This window comes from Aulonocara stuartgranti (genome assembly GCF_965226115.1).
Source record: "Aulonocara stuartgranti genome assembly, chromosome: 7".
NCBI lineage: Eukaryota > Metazoa > Chordata > Actinopteri > Cichliformes > Cichlidae > Aulonocara > Aulonocara stuartgranti.
In genome coordinates, this window is record NC_138945.1 from 33799322 (window position 1) to 33821057 (window position 21736).

Below are 21736 nucleotides of genomic sequence, written 5' to 3' on the forward strand. Positions count from 1 at the left end.
TCAAAGTTTCGGACTTGGGACTTGACTTGAAAGTTGTCTGTCTTGACTTACGACTTGACTCTGACTTGCTTGACTTCACTTGAGACTTGACTTGTGACTTGAGGATAAAGACTTGAGACTTACTTGAGACTTGCAAAACAATGACTTGGTCCCACCTCTGGAAATTTGTATTGTCAAGGCTCCCAAATATGCTATGTCATTTCGTATATTAGATGGGAATCTGTGAGGACTGAGTAGGAACAAAGGCCCACCAACCAATACTAACAAGATCTAAGTTGTCACATATAATATAATTTGTTTTCTTGTAGTTAGTTTTAACTATAGGATCAGATCAGTGATATTTTGATTAAATCTAAAATCTTTATCATAGATGATCATCTTTAAATTATTTTCCCCAAGTCTTGGCAATGAGAGAACGTGAAAAATAATTGTTCTAAATTGCATGCATCATAAACTATTTCAGTTTATCCTTTTTTCAAAAAGCTTTTCTTCAAACTAGAACTTAACTACTGTTAAGATTGTTTGTAGCGTTGGGTCTCATCACCAGTGACGCCTCACTCAGAGGGTTAACTTGACTTTTGACATGATTCTTATTACAAAGGCCACTAGAGGGCGTTTACAGCACACGAGTCTAATCATGTTTCAGATAACATTGTAGAATCCTGCCAATATAACATTTAAGTATAAATAAATTATTATTAATAAAAACATATTTAATGTTAATTATAATACACTCATACACTGGCACACATCAATTTACATAACAGAGGGGGAGATACTTTGTCTCTTGTCTTGTAGTCATGAAACATACATATATATGTACATATATGTATGTGTGTGTGTGTGTGTGTGTGTGTGTGTGTGTGTGTGTGTGTGTGTGTGTGTGTAATTTTCTCATCTACACGCCAAACATAAAAAAGGATTGAAGGATTTAATGTTAAACATTAGTCCTCAAGAGAGAAAGTCGATTTCACTATGAAATGGCCATCCCACTTCTGCGTTTATGTACACTGTAGTCGGCCCGGGTGTGGCTTAAAAAAAATGTTGGTCTGTGTCCAAAGTGCCCGGTGTTCGTTATAAAGTGACCGTGACAGTCTGCAAGTTAGAGACTCAGACATGTCCAACGCGAAGGCAGCTGCCGTCATCGGGCTGGGAGTGGGTGCAATGCTTATCACACAAGGTGGAGATCCGCTGGGCTCTGTGGGCAGCTGGTACCCGATATGGAGCGAAATGGGCTTACGCGGTGCCCCAGCCCGGGCCTTCTTTTGCTTCTCCGTCGGTGTTCTTTTCTTCGCTATAGGCTGGCTGTACCGGCAGCTCTTCAGTCCTCTGGAACTGCTCAGGTCGCCCGAAGACGTGGGATACGTCGAGGAGGACGGTCGCACCAAAGCGCAGGCAGCCAACGACGCCAGGCGCAGGAGGAAAATCGGGGAGCTCCCACCGGTTTACCCAAACGGCTGGTACCGAGTCCTGGACTCACACATGCTGCAGAGGGGCGAGGTCAAAAGTGTGTCTATTCTAGGTACGATGCATAGTGGTGGTTGGATCACTGCTCTTAACAGGGAATAACAGAAGAAACACAGTTACGTTACAGTATATGGTGTGCAAATGCTAAGTAAAAGAAACAAAAAGCACCAGCAGTTGTAATTAGCAAAAAATAAATAAATCAGATGCTGGTATACGGGCAGGCTGACTAGACAACGTGTTTATTAACAGAGTTGCAGCAAGTTAAAGAGTCATTTAAAGCTGTAAACTTAAAATTAGGCTATATATGTGTTCAATAAAAGTTTGGGGGATATTAAATGTGTGCTAGCAGCTTACTTTGGACTTTGGAAATTGGACAATGATGTAATGACCCTTCGTGACTGTTAAAGTTTAACTCAAAGTTTGATTGAGTGATTAGACTGAGCTTTGTAGGCTTATATGTAGGCTTATTTTTACAGGTGTTTATTCGGCTATGCATGCCTTTCAACAATATCAGAAATTCCATCTGCAGGGCTTTTCCACATAATTTATGGCTGACATAATTTTAATAATGGATAGTTGTTAATGGTTAGTTATTTTTGTCAAAACTGCATTTTTGAATGAGTAAACAAATTGCTGGTTGTTTTCTGGGTGCATGGTGAAAGTGTGGGGTACAGTATGGGGTAAAGTATAAATGCACCAAATTCAGTTTGCCCCCATCATGAGGGATAAGCTGAATTTCTTTTCAAGCAGTCAGGTAAGTGTTACAAGTGCCCGACACAGAATTATTTAAACTTTCATTCTCAGGTGTGTAAAAGAATAAGTGTGATACTTATTGAAGCACAGCAAGTAACATTATTGTCAGACCTTTTAGTTGTTTGCCACCTTTCCAGCAACCCAGATGTTTGCTATCTCATCCAGGTAGGACTGTTGCCAAGACAGACGAAACAAGCTCACATTACAATATTTTTGGAATTCAGGGAATGTAAAAGCATTTCAACACGTTGGCCAGGCCTTTGTTAAGAAAACGGTTGTGCATTATGGTGCTTAGTAACATTTTTTCTTTTACACAAAGGTTCAAGCTTCACCTGCATGTTTGGTTTGAAGGCGCCTTGGAGACACAGTGTTGCCATTACTGATGTTAATTACTTCACGGCAACATTAGTGCTTTGAAATAAGAGCTAGTTTCTTCATTAATTAATGCGTTAATAATTTTCTTGATTAGAGAATTAGAGAAGAAAACTTTAATGAATGCACATTTTCTAGAGCCTTAGGTTTGTTTTATAATTGTTTTTTATCATTCTGGTAACTTGCAAGAACTCTTCATTTGAATATCTAGTGTTTATTCTTTTTCTAATCCAACACTTGTTTATTATTACATCACATTTTATTATTAAGATCTGTCTTTAATGATAAGGTTTGATGTGTGAGCACTAGCTGACCCCTTTGATCTCCTGCATCAGGTTTTTCTGTGATCAACAACAAGACGGTCTCATCACTGATGGCCTAAAGTTTATGTGTATTGATTCAACCGCTGTTGTGTTTCACTTACAGATTTGTGCTTCTCATGTTGATATGTGGTGGGACTGTTTGATCTCTTCAGAGAGTTTCTTTGAGTTTGAGTTCAAAAGGGTTTCAAAGAGCCTGTCGGGCTTTTTAGGTTTCTGTCACATAGCTTTCAGTAAATGACAAACAAACAGTGTATGAGAGGATTTCACACCTGGAAAAGATATCCACCGGTAAAAAGTGAGACTTGCTCTTGTGGATTCAGCTCACAGTTGTAAATAACAGTCATCTTTTCATCAATTGCTCTTTAAGTGAGTTACACAAGTTAGCAACATACTGTAATCCTGTGTTCCTGCCCTGTCTGCAACACCCTTCATAAAGGAAAAGCAAACATCATCGAACAACAGTTGAGTTAGGCTGTTGTGCTACAAAAGTCTCCACCAACTGACTTCACCAAATACAACCTTTCACGTCAGTATACATTTTATTGGATCTTACAATCAGAGTTAGCAAAGCAATCTACTGGTCTTCACATCAAGGTGGAGCTGTAGTTTATTAATGCAATCTTCATTAATGTTCGTGGAGACCTTTTCATTTGTTTGTTCGTTCTGTATTTATAGAACGACTCATTTACTAGATCATTGCATTTTTAGATTTGTATGAGGGTTTGGCATTGTAGAAATACACCGTGCTCAAGGGCTAGGTATGTCCCAGGCCTGCGTGAGTGTGAAGGCAGGCGGACTGAGATGAACAAAAGAAAGCTATTTATTAAAGGCTGATGGCAGGATTGAACAAATGCAAAACACAGAGTACAAAGGAAACTGAAAACTACAACAACTTGAAACCTAAACGTGGAAACACACTAAGGCCAAGAAAACAATGAAGCTAGGAAACAAAGAGGGAGGAATAAAGCTGGAATCTCATATTTAAATGAGATTCAGATTTATTTCTCCCTCTAGAAACTAGAAAGTAAAAAAAAAAAATCAGCACCATAACAAAGCCACGTTATAGCAGCTACTATTTTCATTTCACGCCAATTTGAAACACCACCTGATATCAACCACCACAGACATTTTATACATTCCAATGCTGTCTGCTGTGATTTAACTAATCCCCTTACATCTGTTATATTTATCCTTTGTAAACATGTTTTATCAGAAGAGAGTGTCGCCTCTAGTTGAACTGCACCCAAAAGTGAACTGACATCATAGTTTCTATGACAGCACTCTGTATATGTTTATGGGACTAGTAACTAAAAGGGATACCATAACACCAATATCAGAAATGATCAAACACGTTGTGACTGTGCAATTATTTTTTAACCCTGTCCATAACAGAGAATCACGTTACAAACTACAAGATGCATTTCCATCGCATTAGCTTGTATTGCTAGAATACTTAAATCCCAAGTCAATTTGCTGAACCAACTTAAATGCATTGCATTGCTAAAAAGATCATTAGAATTAATCCAGGTAAAGCACAAATTTGAAAAAGTTGTTGCACAAAAACAAAATGAAAATAACTGAGTTGAATGGCATTCCTTCAAAAAAGGGAATGAACTTTTATGTTTCACTGGAAAATACATGAAAACAATCATGACAGTTGAAAATAAAAATAAAACATTTTAAACTGTATAGTATAGTAAAAAAAGGCAATATTTTTAAAAACAGTATTTTGAAAAAATTTTGTTTTGAAAACACACATTGAAAGCTCACATGTCATAAGGAGCTCCATATTTTGATATTTGAATGATATAACTATAGCTTCAGATATGCTGATTCCCTAAAGCTGCCTTGAGGTTTATTTTGAAAATATTTCATTTCATTTGATTAACTGGGTGCCTTTATTTCGAAAAACAAACAACAACAACCAACACTATCTGGTACATTTAAATCATCTTTAAAAAACAAAAACACATTTTTTTCATGTCTATAACATAAGAAAAAGAAGCAATTGCAAGGTTGCAAGGTTTGCAAACATAAAGATATCAAAAAGCTGGAGGTAACGAGTGAAAGAGGCTTTGAAGAGAATTTGGAAAGTATATATGCTAAAAAAAGATAAGCAATTGAAAGGTTTTGTAGCTAAAAGTTTTCTCAAGTAGATGCATGTTGACTGATTGGTTTTTCTACACGTTGGGAATCTTACTGTGAGTACAAGTGTGGCAGGTTATTAGACCTCCTACACACTGCAAGTGTGATGCAGAGCAGTGGTTGCCAATTTGAGAAGTTGCCAGAAACCCACCAGGGTGTGTCAGCATGTTGGAAAACATAATAAGAAGCATACAGATTGTTTTTCTCTAGATAACATACACATTTCTCTACCCATAATTCACACTGGATATATTTTATTTTTCTAACTTCTCTTTTCCGCTTTCTTCCTCACTATATCTTCTAGGTTCAGTTCTCCCTGTAGCCCCTGACATTTTACTCCCCCAAATTCTTTTGACCCAAAAAAAGATTGGCACCCATTCAGGATCTGCATCCTGCTGTGTCTCCCTCCTAACTTTTCTCTGCAGTAATGCATTCACATATTAAATTCTGTGTCTTTTCCACCGTGCAGTTCTCTGTAGTGTCGTTAAATTCTGCTCTCCCAACAGTCTGGGGGCAGCAGTGCAGTGCTGTGTCACCCTTCATCTGGATTATTTGGTGTCTCAGATTCTTTTAGTACCCTGACTAATCACTAGTAGAGCTTGCTCAGCTGTCACTCTATACTACAGTTGCTCAGCTTGCACCAACCTGAGTGCTGTCTGAGCACGACAGATCGAAAGCTCAGCTAAAAATCCAGCAAAGACAGTAGGAAGAGATCTTCTGATCTTGTGTCAATTTAGACATGCACCACAGGAAGCACTTTCCAAGAAGACCTCCACTAGGAACGCCATTTGACCATAATAGGTGTGCACCGTTCCATTTAAAATTTTGTGCCGCAGTAATTCTGATGCAACTGCATTTGATTTTGTTTCAACAAACAAAATAAAGCTCATCAGAATCATTTCAAAGATCATACAAATCTTCTATGGGTGGCATTAATTGTTAATGGAATAATTTAAGAAACACAAAGTTGTGCATTATAAAATGTAAAATCTGGCATAATAATTACTAATTCTGTGTATGGGTTGGGTTGTTTCTTGGAAAATTTGTGTTTCTTCGTTAATAAGTGCTGTCTATAATTAGCTATATTGCTCCAAGTAGGGCACTAAGGAACATACTAAGAAGCGGGGAAAAGGGAATATGCTGCAAAGAATGCACGTTTGTTTTTCCTTTCTCTTGAACTGTACAATAAATATGCAAACACTGGTCTGGTTTGGATAAAACTGTACAAAAACTACAGTTTGCACAGTACTGTTATCCACTATGGCCCATTAGTGACAGTTCACAAACCCAGTATTAAAACCTTTCTCTGCTTATAATCATAGGTGAGCAGGTGGCAGTGTTTCGGGGCCACGATGGAAAGGCCTATGTGGTGGATGCCTACTGCCCTCACCTGGGTGCCAACCTTGCTGTGGGTGGACGGGTGTTTGGGAACTGCATCGAGTGTCCATTTCATGGATGGCAGTTTCAGGGGGATAATGGTGTATGTGTGAAGATTCCCTATGCAGAAAAAGGTATTATAATATTGTTATGTCACAGTTCTAAGTAACCTTGAATGTTTGGATAATATGCTCGCTAAGAAACAAAAATCACTATTTTAGAAAACCTACATAAAGAAAGCAAGTTACTGAACATTTCATTGCGATTTGTAATGAGAAGACATTTAAAGCCTTCATAAATATTAGGTCCAAATCTGAAACTGATGGCAGTTTAATCTTCAGATGTGCATGAATATGCTTAGCCAATGGCTTAAAATATTATATAAACTTAGAAGTAAACAGACCAGGGTCAGATGTTATTGGTCAGTTATTAGTTATTGGATTGGATTGGTTATGATTATTGGTTATTGGATGTTATTGGTCAGATGTTAACTGACATGGGTGTAGGGCTGCTCGATTATGGCAAAAATGATAATCACGATTATTTTCACTGAAATTGAGATCACGATTATTTGACGATATTTATTTCGTCCGCCAGAGCTTATATTATTTTTTTACATGCTGTAGTGCCATTTGTGGGAGCATTTCAAGTTGCTATACATCAATACAACTGTTATAGCCCATATTTTAAAAATGTGTATGCATTAAGTCCATAGTAACTACATTAATTGCAAAAAAGTGCAATAAACTACAAAAAAATTGAAAATCGTTTTTGTTTTTACATATATTTCTACTTGGAGAAATTTAAGAGGTTTATCCCTCAAAACTTTAAATACAAAAAAGTTGCAAAAAATAGTTTACAACAACAGGAAATTTATTTTGAGTGTCTTCATAGTTTTATTTTTGGAGATACAGCAATTTTTATATACTGCAGGAAAAACAAAAAAACAATCCTATGATGCAAATTTGCAAAGAATGTGCATGTGCATCAAAATAAACTATTTCCAGCAGTGCAATTCGAGTTCTAAGGCCTACAAGTAAAAAACTACATTTTCCGCAAAAACGACGTCACTTGCGATAGTTCGCGTTGGCGTCTTGTTCAATGTGGGAAGTTCATGATCGGATCGTCAAAGCGTGTTTCTGGAATATTATGTTTTTGTTCCTGCAAGCTCTTTTTATGCAATTTTTGCAAAGCTATATGTGGAAGGAAACCGTGACCGAGGACAAGCTGATGGCATAAGAAGTATGTACAACTCCTCTGGTTTCATATGGAAAAAAATTTATTGTGCTAGCTTAGCGTTCAGGTTCTACAGGGATTTAAAAATAGTTACACAAAATGAGCATGCTGCTCTGACCGGCTTTAAAGGTTTAACAATAACAATGTATTGAATAATGACTTTAAAAAATAATATAAAATAGTGTGCAAATACTGATAACAGTGCAAATGTTTGCAATATAAGAAATAAATGAAAAATGTGAACTTTGCAGTGTTGCTCTGTGGTGCAGCTACGACACCATAGCAAAGTTTACACACTGTGTCTACTTGATCCACGTCTGACTCCGCGAAGCCATAATGTTTCCACACCACTTAAGTTTTTTTTTTTACCTCTCTTTTCAACCAACGGCAGTCCACTCCTCTCCAAATAACTTCTGCTTAGCTTTCCGAGCTTCCCTCGGGTCCTCTTAATTGTTGTGACGCGTGTTCGAAATGCAGAGCAGTGCGCTTGATTTGCCACATGGAGCAGCGCGAGAGTAAAGCATGAGGGAGGGGCTAATAATCGGCTCAGTCATTTTTAATGATCGTTGAAAGCCCAGATCGTAATCGTGATTAAAATTCGATTAATTGAGCAGCCCTACATGGGTGTACAGAATAGAGTAAATCCTGATTAACCCTCTACTGCATAGCGTTGCCCTGAGGCAACAAACCACATTTACATGCCTTACGGTGGCCCTTCAAAAAAAAAAAAAAAACTTTTTTTTTTCAAACAATGCTACCAGGCACATCTCTTTCCAAGAAAATGATGAGTTGAAGGAGGTGTGACTTTGATTTGGGGGGGTAGGGCCCCTTTCTGCAAGCTGCACTACATGAGAGACATCTCCATTAGGAGGCAAGATAAAGATCACTATTTTACATGTTTATAGTGAAATAAATGTATATTAAAATATACTTGTATGTGCATGAATATGTTAAGAAGCATATTTGATTGTTTGTTCTACTTTTTTAAATCTATTTATACTGTAAAACTGTTCATTTTCATTCGTTGCCTCAAGGCAACACTGCGCAGTTAGCCCAATTTTTTTCAGGCAATATAATGCATTTGGATATGTGTGTAGAGATGTGTTTGTGTGCATTTATATGATCATAGTCAATGTTTTTTACTTTACAATCTACTCATAATTACAGGACATGGATGTAAAAACTTTTTATGCAAGGAAACCAAGGGAATGTGCACTTTCTGTCCTCAGAAAGTGAGGACAGTGAGCTTTCAGGGAGTGACAGTGAAGTAGAGGAGTGGATCCCTGAATGAGGTTTGAGGGACACTTAGGAGCTCAGGGGTCAGTGGTCAGTTGGTAAAGTAACTGTCTGTGTGTGTGTTAGTGCCCACATAGTAAGCAGGTCTGGCCAGGATCTGGTATCAAGCCGGCACTTTGAGTAATCTGGGAGAGTAGAAAAGCGCTACATAAAAATCAGTCCATTCACTATCTGAACAGAGTTTCGGCATGTTACTTTTGCACTGTTTTGCATGTTCTGGCACATGTTGTTATTGCATGGCTTGATTAAGGTACACATTATGCTGACATCTGGGGCCAGAGCTGAAACCGTTCTGGGCCAGCACAGGGCCAGCAGTGTGTCTACAACTGGCCCGTGGCTGCACATCACCTACAGATGGCCCACATACCGCAATGAATAACGGCCCTTTGGTGGCCCAGATCAGGTTTGCCAGAGGTAATCCACACATGGGCCAGCACAGAACGACCAGGGTGTCTGAAACTGGCCTTGTGCTGGCCCATGTGTGGGCCACCTCTGGCAAACTAGGTCTGGGCCACCAAAGGGCCGTCATTCTTTGCGGTATGTGGGCCATGTGTAAGCATATTGTGTGGGCCTGATCCCTGCCATACCAATATTGCTGTGTGGGTGTCAGTGTGTGTGGTCATGTATTACTTATTGTTGTGGGGACACAAATTTGTTTACACACTCATATTGTGAGGTCTCGCCTACTTTATGGGGACAAATTGCAAGGTAAATCATTCAATTTTAGGGTGAAGGCTTGAGTCAGGGTTAGGGTAAGGTTCAGGCAGGGACTTGTGATGGGTAGAGTCAGGATAAGTGTCCAGGAAATTAATGTAAGTTAATGTAACGTCCCCAAAAGTGATGGAAACACAACGTGTGTGCGCGCGCGCACGTGCATGGGGTTAGGGTCAAATGTTGGATGTATTTTGGTGTTTTATTGTTTTGTGAAATGTTTACATTGTTTATTTATGTGTTCATCCTTGTTGTACTAATACAACTTATTATAGAATAACTTGGCATTTTACTACCTTTGTTGCACAGTGTTGCCTTGAAGCAACAAACTAATATCTGTTTAGGGGGGGGCAGGGTGTCAAATTTTATGATTGATATATTATTAGGGATCCTAAAGCTCCCCCAAAATAGGGAGAAATATTTTTTTCCCCCAAAATTAAAAAGTCATGCAGTAGAGGGTTAAAGGGGTTGTGATTTAGTCTGGGGTTTCATTTGTCCATCAGTGCCTGATTTTGCCAGCGTGCACAGCTGGCCCAGCTGTGAGGTCAACAAGCAAATCTTGGTTTGGTTTCACTGTGATGGAGAAGGACCTCAGTGGATCGTCCCTGAGCAGCCGGAGATCACAAATGATGAGTGGGTCTATCGGGGGAGAACTGAGCATTTTATTAATGCTCATATACAGGTATGGTTCATACATCTGAGTGGAAATGTATGGAAACTTGTATCTTCTCTTGTATCTTCTCTGTTTGTCACCTATTAGAGATAGGTGACAAAAAGATATAAAGATATTAAAAATATAATGACATAATGTTTTTCAGTGGCAGAAGCAAGCTTCCATAAGGAATTCCAAGTCACTCTATAAATAAAATGTATGTTGTGACAAAAAACTAATCTATCTTCTAATGATTTGTATGTCAGTAGTGTACACTGTCTTTAGGGTAGTGTTTCTATATCCATCCGTACATCAGTTACCTTCAATTTAGCATCAGTTTCCTTTTCATGGTCACTCCTCACACACTGCAATGAACCATGCATTGTTGATATTTATTCAGATTGGTTCTGATCAGAAGCAAAGCTACAAGCTTTTCATCTCCCTAAAACAACACTTGTGCTAATACTAAGATATCTCTAGAGTATACTAAGGTGTCACGATCCTGGGTCTTATGACCCAGCGTTTTGGGTTTTAGTTCATTTTGATGTTTATAGTGTATGTTTAAGCTCATTAGGTTTTCTATGTTCATTTGCTTATTATATTCCCCTTGTGTTTTCAACCCTTGTGTTAAGTCTCCCTTATCCTTTATGTGTTTCACGTCTGTTTCTTATGTTGTTAAGTTCATGTAGTCATGTCAGTGTTTCATTGTTTCCTATTTTATTTTGAAAGAGGTCCTGTGCTTCTGTGTTTTGTTTTACTCTTCCCCTGTGGCGTCATTATGTCTACTGTGCCTTTCTGTCCCATGTTTCACGTCTCTATGGCTGTGTCCCAATTCAGGGTCTGCACGCTTGAAGTACGCGCACTACGCGTACTACGTACAGTGCGTACTATAAGTACGAGTAGTGCGGAAGTGAGAGGCTTGTGAAATGGGACGGTCTGGCCTTCGTTGCGCTGTTCAGGTTGCCTAGCAACCATGATACTAACCGCAAGAAACGCAAGATAGTACGACATAAATGAAGGAGAAAAAATGTTTTGTTGGTGATTCATTTTTGTCATGACATAACTTTGATTAGTTGAGTATCTGAGGCTGAGACCACGGGACTGTAAAACATGATTGTTGGGCTTCATTTCTGTACTGAACAGTCAGTTCAAGAGTAGTTAGTAAATAACAATTAGCTCTTGTTGTTCATGAGACTAAAGTCATCTCACTGTGGTAATGTAAATATAATATGACCAATATTATAGTATTGTCACATTATTATGATATATATATATATATATATATATATATATATATACATATGTAGAGGCTGAAAGTACAAACATCACTAATGTCACATAACTTTGCCGACATGTGGGCAACAGCAATGTTTTAATGTTCTTCGTTATTAAACATTCGCACATAAATAAGTGACGTCATATTGAGTACTTACTATTGACAGTTCACTCTTAGGCCGCTCCCTTCTGCCGTATTTTGCGGCAAAATTATCCACACCCACCGCCGCGCTATGAATTGTGGGATATATGGGACCACGAAGCGTGCACCGGACCACACTTGATATTTGGGGAAATCGACGGCGCATTTGAAGTATGCATTTGAAGTACACTTCGAATTGGGACAGCCGTCATTGCGTGGCGGTGACGTAATCACACTTAAAATGCGTACTTCAAGCGTGCAGACCCTGAATTGGGACACAGCCGTTGTTCTGTCTCCACAGTCGGCTAAGTTTACATGTTTTGAGTTCAGTCAGTGTGTTTCCTTTTTTACTTTTACAGTCTGTCCTATGTTAATGTTTCTAGTTTTGCTTCCCTTGTCTCATCCTGCGTAATTACTCCCAGCTGTGCTCTCCTCCTGTGGCTCATTATTTAAGCCCTGTGTTTTGTCAGTGTTACGTACTCCATCATAGCTGTGTTAGTCGCCCTGTGTTTTCATGTATGATTTAGTTGTAGTTTTCCCAATTTCTATTTGTTCTTTGTTTCCTTTCCAAGCCTGCAATAAAGCAGTGTTTTGAGTTCATTTTTGTCTCAGTGAGTTTTGCATTTGGGTCCTTCTCTTGCCTGCACACAGCCAAAACATGACAGCAAGGCATTTATGCATTTCATGCAGTATAGTCAATACATGTTCTTTCTTGCAATCTTTGAATATATTTAAGGGACTTTACATGTATCTTAGAAATCAACAGACAGAAACAATATACCACATGCTAGCATTTTATTTTTTTTGCTAATAACTAGTTGTCTTCTCTTCTGTGTAGGAGATTCCAGAAAATGCAGCGGACATAGCTCACTTGTCGCACCTTCACACTCCAAGCATGCTCAGTGGAGCAGATCTACGTTACACCAATAGCAAAATCTGGGAATTTGTGCAACATGACTGGAAGGTAAACTGGAAACACTAAACTAAATTTGATGTTCCCGTTATCCACTAAGGTGAATATGTTCGCTGTTATACCTGCAACTTTTGATTTTGACACTGTTTTTCACTGTGTGTCTTGAAGGTTGACTGGAAACCAGAGTCAGAGCCTAACAAGCATTGTTCTCAGATGTTTGTGAAACATGCACTTAGAGTGTTTGGATGCCACTGGCCTCTTCTGGATGTTTCTGTTGTGGCGAGACAGGTACAGTACACCAGGAATGCCATTTTTTAAACAATTCCCTATGATTGATTGTACATTAAACTGGCACAAATCACTGGTCTTGTCTATAAATTTTATTCAAACTAGATATAACCAAAATAAATCATGCTAGATCTGTAAGCGTCCTTTTAAATTGGATGAGAAGTACATTTCAACAATAAACATTATGTTTCACAGTGCAGTAACAGTACAGTTTGCTGTCGGCATTGTAACAAAACCGGGTTTGACAAAGCTTCCTGTAATCTCTAATGTCGAACATCACTGGCCTGATCAGCCTGAGAAAAATGGTCGTTTTTGCTTAAGCAAAAAACACAGCACAGTGTGACTTTTTGCCTTGCTGCGTGAGTAAAAAAATGATATGCAAGTGTAGCCTGAAACCACTAATTTCCCTAGGTTAACCACAAGGCTGCAGAGGGAGCTGGATCATTTACACGCAACACAAATGTTGGAAGCAGGATATGTTTACTGTGGCCAGCAGTGGGAGATCGGCAGCAATATAATATGAGAGGCAGGCATTATTGAGCTTAACCATGCATGTAAATGTGTTTTTCAAGCATTAATTTCTCATGAACAGACTGATGCTTTTTTGGCATTTAATTATCTGGAAATAAGGCTTGATGTTAAATGATGCAAAATACATTTTTACTACAGTAACTGCTAGTGAATCTGACTAAATGAATGAACCCTAAGTGTATAGATATGCTTATCAGGAAAAGTTGAAAACTTTAAATTGTGCTAATATTACATGTTTATCTTTCAGGTTGGCCCAGGAATAGTATTTCTGCTGTTTGACCAAACTTTCTTGGGCCGGGGTGTAATCATGCATTGTGTGACTCCTGTGGAGCCTCTGTTGCAGTGTGTCACTCACACCATTTTCTATCAGTCTAATATCCCACCTGTGGTGCCCAAGTTCATCCTCAAAGTGGAGTGCATTCAGGTGCAGTACCATTATCTTTTATGATAACTATAACACAGGCTTGTTTACATATAATTTATGCTGCCATCATTTGACCCTTATCTATCTATCTGATAAATGGATTGGCTCTTATATGGCACTTTTCTGTTGTACTTGAGAACTCATTGAGGCTCATTTGCCCTTTAACACAAGCACTTGTTTCTATGTCAAAGTTCTTTCTATCTTACATTCATACTCCAATGAACACATCAGGAATAACATAGGTTTTAGCATTTTACTTTGGCAGGCAGACTGGAGCAACCAGGGATTCAACCACCAACCTTACAAATAGTAGATGAACTGCTCTAACTCACTAAGTTTAAGGCAGTATCATATAATGGCTTTTGCTGAAAGGCAAGCAAAGAAGATGATCCCCTCCCCCAAAATAGACACAAAACAAAACAGATCCAACACTGTTCCACTAACATGACAGATTGGAGCTGATTAAAACATATAGGATTTTTAATGATTTTGTCCTGGATGACTTTTATTATCTTCTATATCTTGCTGCACTGAGCCTTAATATCTTCAACTTTCCTCTACGTCACACATGTTAGCCAAAGTGATAAGAGACAACTTACCTGCACTTTGATTGCTTAGTAGCAAATGTTCCCTCTTGTTTTCACATGTGTGTGGACATGTGTATAATAATGTATAAGAACTAATAACTGATCTCACATCAGTGAAATGCAGCTCCTATCTCAGCTTCCCCAGCTGCAGTCTTTGATACTGGGTTACAAATCCCCCTGTGAAAATGACAGAAACTATATTTAAGTTGAGCTTCCAGAGACAGTAGGTACTTTTGGCCAAAAGATGGCAGTAACTTACAGGATGGATGCAAACAAGGAACGATTCTTTATAGGACCAAATACTAAATTGTAAGGTGAGAGATCGCTTTCCTTTTAGTTCACTTTTATTGTCCATTTTCTAGATTTCACTTGGCAAGCACTGCTTGCCTTGCATGCCCCACTTACTCTCATCTAACACCCATAGTTTGTTCAAACAAGGGTTTCCCCCCCATCTTTTAGTCAATGGGTGGGCTATTATTCACTGGTTTGTTCCATCACATTTAAACTTTTGTTGTTTATCTTTCATTTCATATATCAAAACTGCAATTTATTGCTATTTATTAGTGAGATATACCCCAGTGCTGCTCTAACTTGGAGAGATCACTGTGCACATTAACCTCCCACTCTGCCTTTGATTAAATTCAGCCTCCACATTATCACGAGAAGTAACACCACAGTCACGGATAAGGTGTGAATAATCCTCATTAAACCTGATAATTAGCTTGGTGATAAAGACACATAGTTGCACTTTAACAAGAAATAATAGTAGGCTCAAAATACTTTGGGAAAAGTTGTCTGGTTCTTAAAATGTCTAGACTTGTCCTCCATTAAGATTTTCTAAAAATATTCAGACAAAATACTTTGATTAGCTAGATACATAGTTTAATTAAAAACAAACACAAGATAAAGGAAGATGATTGCACAGTTTCATGTTCCAAGCTTATGTTTTTAGATTAAATTTTTTTTTCTCCACTTGGTATTGACAGCAGTGGAAGGGCGTTCTCACTGAAATGTCAGCAGCTGACGGAGTTACTATGGAGTGACATTTAATGAGCAGCACTTCACAAAGAAACCCCTGCTGATAAAGTATTGTAATTTAATGCAAAAAGACACCAGTATAGTTTTCATTATTTAATTCTTGTTATACTTCAGTGAAAATCTGTTCCTTTACAAATTGTATTCAGCTGGGCTGCTTCATTATCATCAAGGACAAGTTGGATATTGTTAAAAATAAAAATGTTTGAAGTAGGCTTAAAACTTTTACTGTATAAAAATCTTATAATTATGTTTGATATTTAGTGCTGTCCCGTGACTCTCTCTTGTTTTTGTTTTGTCTTCAGTTTGAGCGTGATGTGATGATCTGGAACAATAAGAAGTATGTCTCCAAGCCTCTTCTTGTAAAGGAAGATTCAGCCATCCAAAAACACAGGCGCTGGTTCAGTCAGTTCTACAGTGAGAACAGCCCACGGCTGCAGTACCAGCGTGACAAGTTGGACTTTTGACCTCCCCGAACCACAAGAGGAGATTTAAGCAGAGATTATCAGGTCAGAGTACATTAATCTGACGCTTTGGACGAAGGCGTTCACCAATCATTTGTATTTGTTGCTGATGAAAAGGGGAGCCAAGAAGCCTGGCAAGTTTAAGCAATTTAGATATGCATTTTTTTGTAAAGGACTCAAACCTTGTCTTGTTAAAGACCTCTTTTTGGGGTATTTTTGATGTGTGTAATTTTACTTTCCAGCCTTATAAAATGCCTGAAGTGCCACTGAGATTTCACAAACATCTAAACAACCAATACCCTGACACCAGAAATCCCCTATTGACTGTTTGATTGTCAAAACTGTTTTACTCTGCACCAGGCCAACTATCTATAACATAAACTGTGAAACATATACATAGATATCCCAATATTTGCTCTTGACTAAGGGACTTTCTCTATTTTGTTGTTTTTTAGTCTGCCTGTAGTTTGAGATCATAGGAAAGGCTTCCTTCTTCTGCCTCAGAATGCAGTTATTACTTCTTCTCCCCTGTTATGCTCTTATGCCTCACACTGTAAATTTACATCTTTAATGTGTACTCAACCTTGGCTGTGTTTGACCTGCAGGTGTAAGAGCAGGCGTGTTTGTTTTTTAAATGATTTCTCAGGTTACTCAGCAGCCAGCTGACAACAGTCTCTTTGTTTCAGTGGTGTGACACGACAACTTAAAAGGACCATGCAACAATTTTTAAGTCTTATTTTATTTTATTTTATTTTATTTTTCAACCAAGAGGAAGCCTCTGAAGTTGGAGACGAAGGCAATGCAATGTGTCAACAACTGCAATACCTCTAGTGGCCACTTGAGGCTGGCTCCAAACATAATTCAATCCCTACAGACTCCTGTGTTGAAACCTTGTTTACAGCCTGATTAAAAAAAAAAAAAAAAGGTTTCTGCCTTTATTTTGTAGCACTTTAAGGTGTGTGCATTACACCTGTGTTGTCCATAGAAGCAACTTGCTAACCAACCTTGCTAGCATTAGCATTAAACTGAACTATCAGAGGTTCGATGAGATGACTCGAATTAGCTAAGGTGAAGCCAGGTAGACATCTAGCAGTTATGGTCACCTGTGTTCGCATAACATTAAGCCTCAGAACAAAAATATTTGCACCCTCCATACAGTTGTCATTAAGATGAATATTTGATAGAGACCAAAATAAAATTTAGCAACAGGCCAAAAGTATGTGTCATAAATCCAGGCATTTTAGCTTCAATGTCTATGGGAATCTATTTATTTTTGGAGCTCAGAATTGCAGGTTTTTACATTTTGTTCTACATTTCTTTGTCTTGGAAGCTGCTGCTTGAAAACAAATCAGTTTTTGGTCTGTGTGCTATTTCCCTTCAAAACAACACTACTTGCTCTGGCTACATATTTGCACAGTTTTCCAAGGTACTGCTTGTCCTGCTTAGTAGGACCCATGTCATCATCTGCTTGTTGGTTGTATGGCTACAAATGATTCTTTATGACTCCAGTTTTGTGAAATATTATGTCATTCATATGATGACTTGGTTCCCATAAACATCTGAGAAAACCTTACACCTACTAAATGCTCGTGCCAGAACTGCTGCTTGTTGTTTATTCCTGGACAGTTAGCATGCAGTCATTTTTTTCAGTGAGAGAGAAGAGGACAACAAACAGCTGTTAGACAAACACACGGAGGTGAAATGGAGCTCTGCAAGCAGCTCTGACCTTTTCCACCTACATGTGCTCATGTGATTCTTTGTTGATATGCAAATCATGATTATAGCAGGCATTGAAATATTCATTGTTTTTTTTTAAGAAAATAATTGTTCATATATATAATGCATTGCAAATGATGAAGTGATCATATCGGTGTGATTTGATAATTGCAATTTATAATGCACTGTCACAAATGCTTGCTGCTGCACATTTGTTTTAATGTGATAAGACACTGATGCTCAATTAAATTTAGGATATTTTTTAAGATTGTGAAAGCAGATAGCTCTAATACATAGAATGCTAATATTTATACTTATATTATATTATTATTATTATATTATATAGAATATTACACTTGGGTGTTTAATTAATCTGGGCATATGTTCCCAATGTAATCACTGATGACTGCAGTACTGTGAGGAGTCTTTACTACACACTATGGTGTTTAACTGTATAAAGGTTATAATAATGTCTTATTGCATTTGCCGATGTGGCTTTCTGCACTTTTAATTTCTGTTGGATTGCATTAGATGAGAGAAGACACATTTCAAAGCAAACAAGCAGCAATGTTAAAGCACAATAGTTGTTAAAATATCAGATAAACTGCTTCCTACCTTCTCAGTTTTAACATGTGCTTTGTGCCTGTCTAATCTGCAGATGTGATGTTTGTATAAATATGAAGAATAAATCTGTCCCTTATGCTCTAATGTGCTTACTCATGCATTTGTGAACCGGCAAAAGCTTTCAGTTGCAGTGAATATGTTAGTATGTTAAATTGAGCATAATGCTGAAATGTTCACTGTTCTTCTTGGCCAGTGGCACTTCTCTGAGGTGCACATTATTTCTTAGCACTCCTTATCTGCGAATGTACTTTTCTTATCTCAGTTAGAGGTGGGAAAACTGTGTTGCTCTCCTTATACTAAAGCATTACATCAGTAATTGGCCCGCTTAGTGCAGGAAGAAAGTAGACTTGCCATAGTCGACTTTGTGCTAGAGCTGTGTTGCCTGTATTAAAATCTTATTAATGAAGGATGGCTGAAGCAAAAGTGTTTGACACTGAGGAGGAAGGTGTTATTACTCTGGAAGAAGATCAACAGTCATCTACAGAGGAAGCTTATTTCAGAGAAGTATACAAATCCAACGGAGAAAAAACAGAAGATGTAAGCGACTCAGTGATAAAGCCTCTGCTTGGGTACAAACATCAGGACAGCAGTGACAAGAATCACAAAGCAGGCGCACAAACAGCGACAGATGGGACTGACCAAAAGACATCTGTTCCACAAGAGCTGGAATTGGCTGGCAGGGATCAGCCAGGCTGCAGTGAAAGTGTCAGGAGTTTGTGCAGTGACAGCAGTCGGCACGAGTGCCCCATCTGCAGCGAGCTGTTCGACTCGCGCGGCGATCACAGTGTCACCTTACTCAACTGCAACCACAAAATATGTCACCGCTGTACAGATGCCATCATGAGCCGGGCCAAGGACACCAGCCGGCTTCAGTGCCCCTTCTGTCGACAGACCACCCCTTTCCCTGAGTGGGAGATTTGGAGACTTCAGGAGGAGTCTTACAGTCACGGCACATATGAACCCGGACCGGCCCTCAGCATCAGTTCAGGTCCTGAACTTCAGCCTGCGCCAGCACCACTGTTATGTTGTTTCACTCTGGAGAGGCAGCTGGAGGCTGACACATGCAGAAATATATGCGGATACTGCTGTAACCCTTCCTGTCTGGTTGAAGTACTGAGAGCCAGGTACTTCCTGTGCTTCCTGCTCCTCCTACTGGTAATGCTGGGCTGTTTTCTGTACATGGTCCTCCCACTTAAAATGCTGTCCATATTTTAGATGAATGAGTTCTAAGTGTGACCTGGCAGTGAGATATTTCTCATGCGCTTTGATTGACATTTGAAATATATTCCTCTGGCTTTTCCCACATTAACGAGGGAGCATGGACATTTATCTTTTCTTCTCCAGATTTCAGATGTCACCTGTTCCTGTTGATTGATAAACCTCACTTATTGTCTTCAAATTCATGGTGCACAGCTCTTTATTCTAAATAGATTTCCAATTTATAGATGGCACAAGTTCACTTGACTCCTAAATAATGTCAACTGGAGGTCTGCATGAAGAATTACGTTTTACCACTGTAATAGTTCATCTTACGCCACATTTAAAATATCTCTAAAACTGAAAGCATCCAATCTGCTGTCAGCTTGTCAACCTCCTGACTCTTGTTTTCTTTGAAGAGTGACACAGCTTTGCAGGATTTGGTGCTACAGATAACAGAGGTTTGACTTTGAATCAAAACTCCTATCTTATCTTTCTGGGTCTCATATTGACCTATTTCTCATTACAACATCTAGGATGTTCTGTGCTGTTACTGCTGCATATTATTAGCAACAAAAAACCCAGCTTGATCTCCTTTCCAACTGCACATGAAGGAAACCTGTCCCTACAATTTAAGCCTGTTTTTCTTTTCTTTTTATTATTATGCTTTGTAGTAGATGTACTTGCACTCAAAGATTTGTTTCTATGTGTCTGTGGAAAATGTGTGTATTATCTTGATTTTTCAAGTGAACTGTTAAAAAACAAAATAAAACCTTGCAGCAGTCGGTGTTTCAAACATCAGTTGTGATGTGCAAAAGTTTGTCCACCCAACTTTGTTTTTTTTAAACTTTGTACTTTTATCCTAACATTTTTTTTATCTTCCCTATCGTGTCCTGACTTTCACAGTTTCCATTACCTGGTATTTTTTCATAACATTTCAAACAGTGGAAAATGTCAGGCTGCCTCCTGAAATGGCTTTGACCCACTGAAACATGGACAGAGGGCATCTGGGGGTGTGCTGTAATGGACTGGACTGGCAGTTAAATGGAGCTTTTCTACGGTCACCACTCAAAGTAATCTAGACTACAAGCCTCATTCGATCATAGATTCATAAAGTGCTTTATTCTGTACACTTTAAGCACTTTGTCTGCCTCATATTCATGGGCACTGATGTAATGAAATGTGTAGAAGCTGGACAATTTTTGAGTCCTGTGAGTTCCCACATGGGACCAGTTGAAGAAAAACATGTTCTGCCCCAGAAGCAGGACCAGTGCTTTAGGATCTTTGTCACCACTCTGTCGTATTCCTCAAAATGTTGCTCGACATTTTAAAGACGTTTTTACAGTGTGATTGGCTCATAAACTGTGTATAAAAGCTTGATGTTCCCTCTAAATCATAAAGGCAATGGCAAAGTGATTCCTTTGGTTGCAAAAAGGAAAGCAGTTTATAGATGTTTATGGAAAATTGTCCCTTCTGCTGAATAAATGTGTGATTTTATTGAAAAATGATCATTTTAGGTTATGAATTCAGTTTCTAGCTTCAAGTCTTAATTAATACAGCACGAATTTCATTTTCAAAATTATGGTACCGTATAAAGTAAATTAAATGTAGGTTATGTTTTGGAGCTACAATGTGATCAAGCATGTAATTGTGCTGTTTTTCAGTCAGATTCCCCTCTTACAAAACAGAAAAAAACTAAATTATAAGAGCTTAAATGCTCAGCTCAAGGTTTCAAAACAGGACTCACAAACCAGTAAGCACTGGCTATTTCAGATTTGTGCATGCAGTCTTTGGCTGGGCTGCAGGAGGTTGAAAGGAGTCCTTGTCATGTGGGAAGATACTTGTTATGCAGTAATTTTTAGGTGGGTGGCACATCAATAAGATTTGGCCATGATTACAAATTGCTATCCTCTTTGGGTGTCAGCCAAAATACAGTTCTCAAATGATGTCAAATGTTATAAAAAGCTACTTTCGGCTACTCCTTTTAATCATAAGGGCTTTACCACAATGGATAGCTTGACAGATAGTGTCACCTGCTTCAAAATGTATTATCATGTAATAAAGTTTTCCCTTGATTGATGTGTTTTTCCTTATAATTTACATGAAATAGCATATCTCTTTCTTCTCTTGAGTCTGTAATAACATGAATGCTTGTTTTCCTTATCCCGATTCTCTCCTGACTTGGTGGACTGTCTCCGTTTTAGAATC

The 21736-nt window shown here is 38.5% G+C and overlaps 1 protein-coding gene across 3 annotated transcripts; it reads left to right on the top strand.

Annotated features, from left to right (window-relative positions):
• Window positions 1–737: 737 nt before the first annotated feature.
• Window positions 738–20498, top strand: LOC309711340 (cholesterol 7-desaturase nvd). Of its 3 annotated transcripts, none has more exons than XM_082541605.1 (7): window positions 738–1522; window positions 6383–6571; window positions 10184–10362; window positions 12588–12713; window positions 12831–12950; window positions 13729–13905; window positions 15833–20498. In XM_082541605.1, the coding sequence occupies exons 1-7, from the start codon at window positions 1117–1119 to the stop codon at window positions 15992–15994; spliced, it is 1359 nt and encodes a 452-aa protein (XP_082397731.1). In that variant the 5' UTR covers window positions 738–1116; the 3' UTR covers window positions 15995–20498. The 3 variants fall into 3 exon arrangements, with proteins under 3 accessions (XP_082397731.1, XP_082397732.1, XP_082397733.1); XM_082541606.1 differs by lacking the exon at window positions 15833–20498 and adding an exon at window positions 13362–13476 and having other exon boundaries at window positions 13729–13859; XM_082541607.1 differs by lacking the exon at window positions 15833–20498 and adding an exon at window positions 13362–13504 and having other exon boundaries at window positions 13729–13814.
• The last annotated feature ends 1238 nt before the right edge of the window (window positions 20499–21736 follow it).

Bases quoted from the DNA above. Each gene is read 5' to 3' on its own strand.
- LOC309711340 (XM_082541605.1), top strand. From the start codon at position 1,117: ATGTCCAACGCGAAGGCAGCTGCCGTCATCGGGCTGGGAGTGGGTGCA. The intron at 12,714-12,830 runs GTAAACTGGAAA...TGTGTCTTGAAG, and splicing joins TTGTGCAACATGACTGGAAG to GTTGACTGGAAACCAGAGTC. The intron at 13,906-15,832 runs GTGCAGTACCAT...TTTTGTCTTCAG, and splicing joins TCAAAGTGGAGTGCATTCAG to TTTGAGCGTGATGTGATGAT.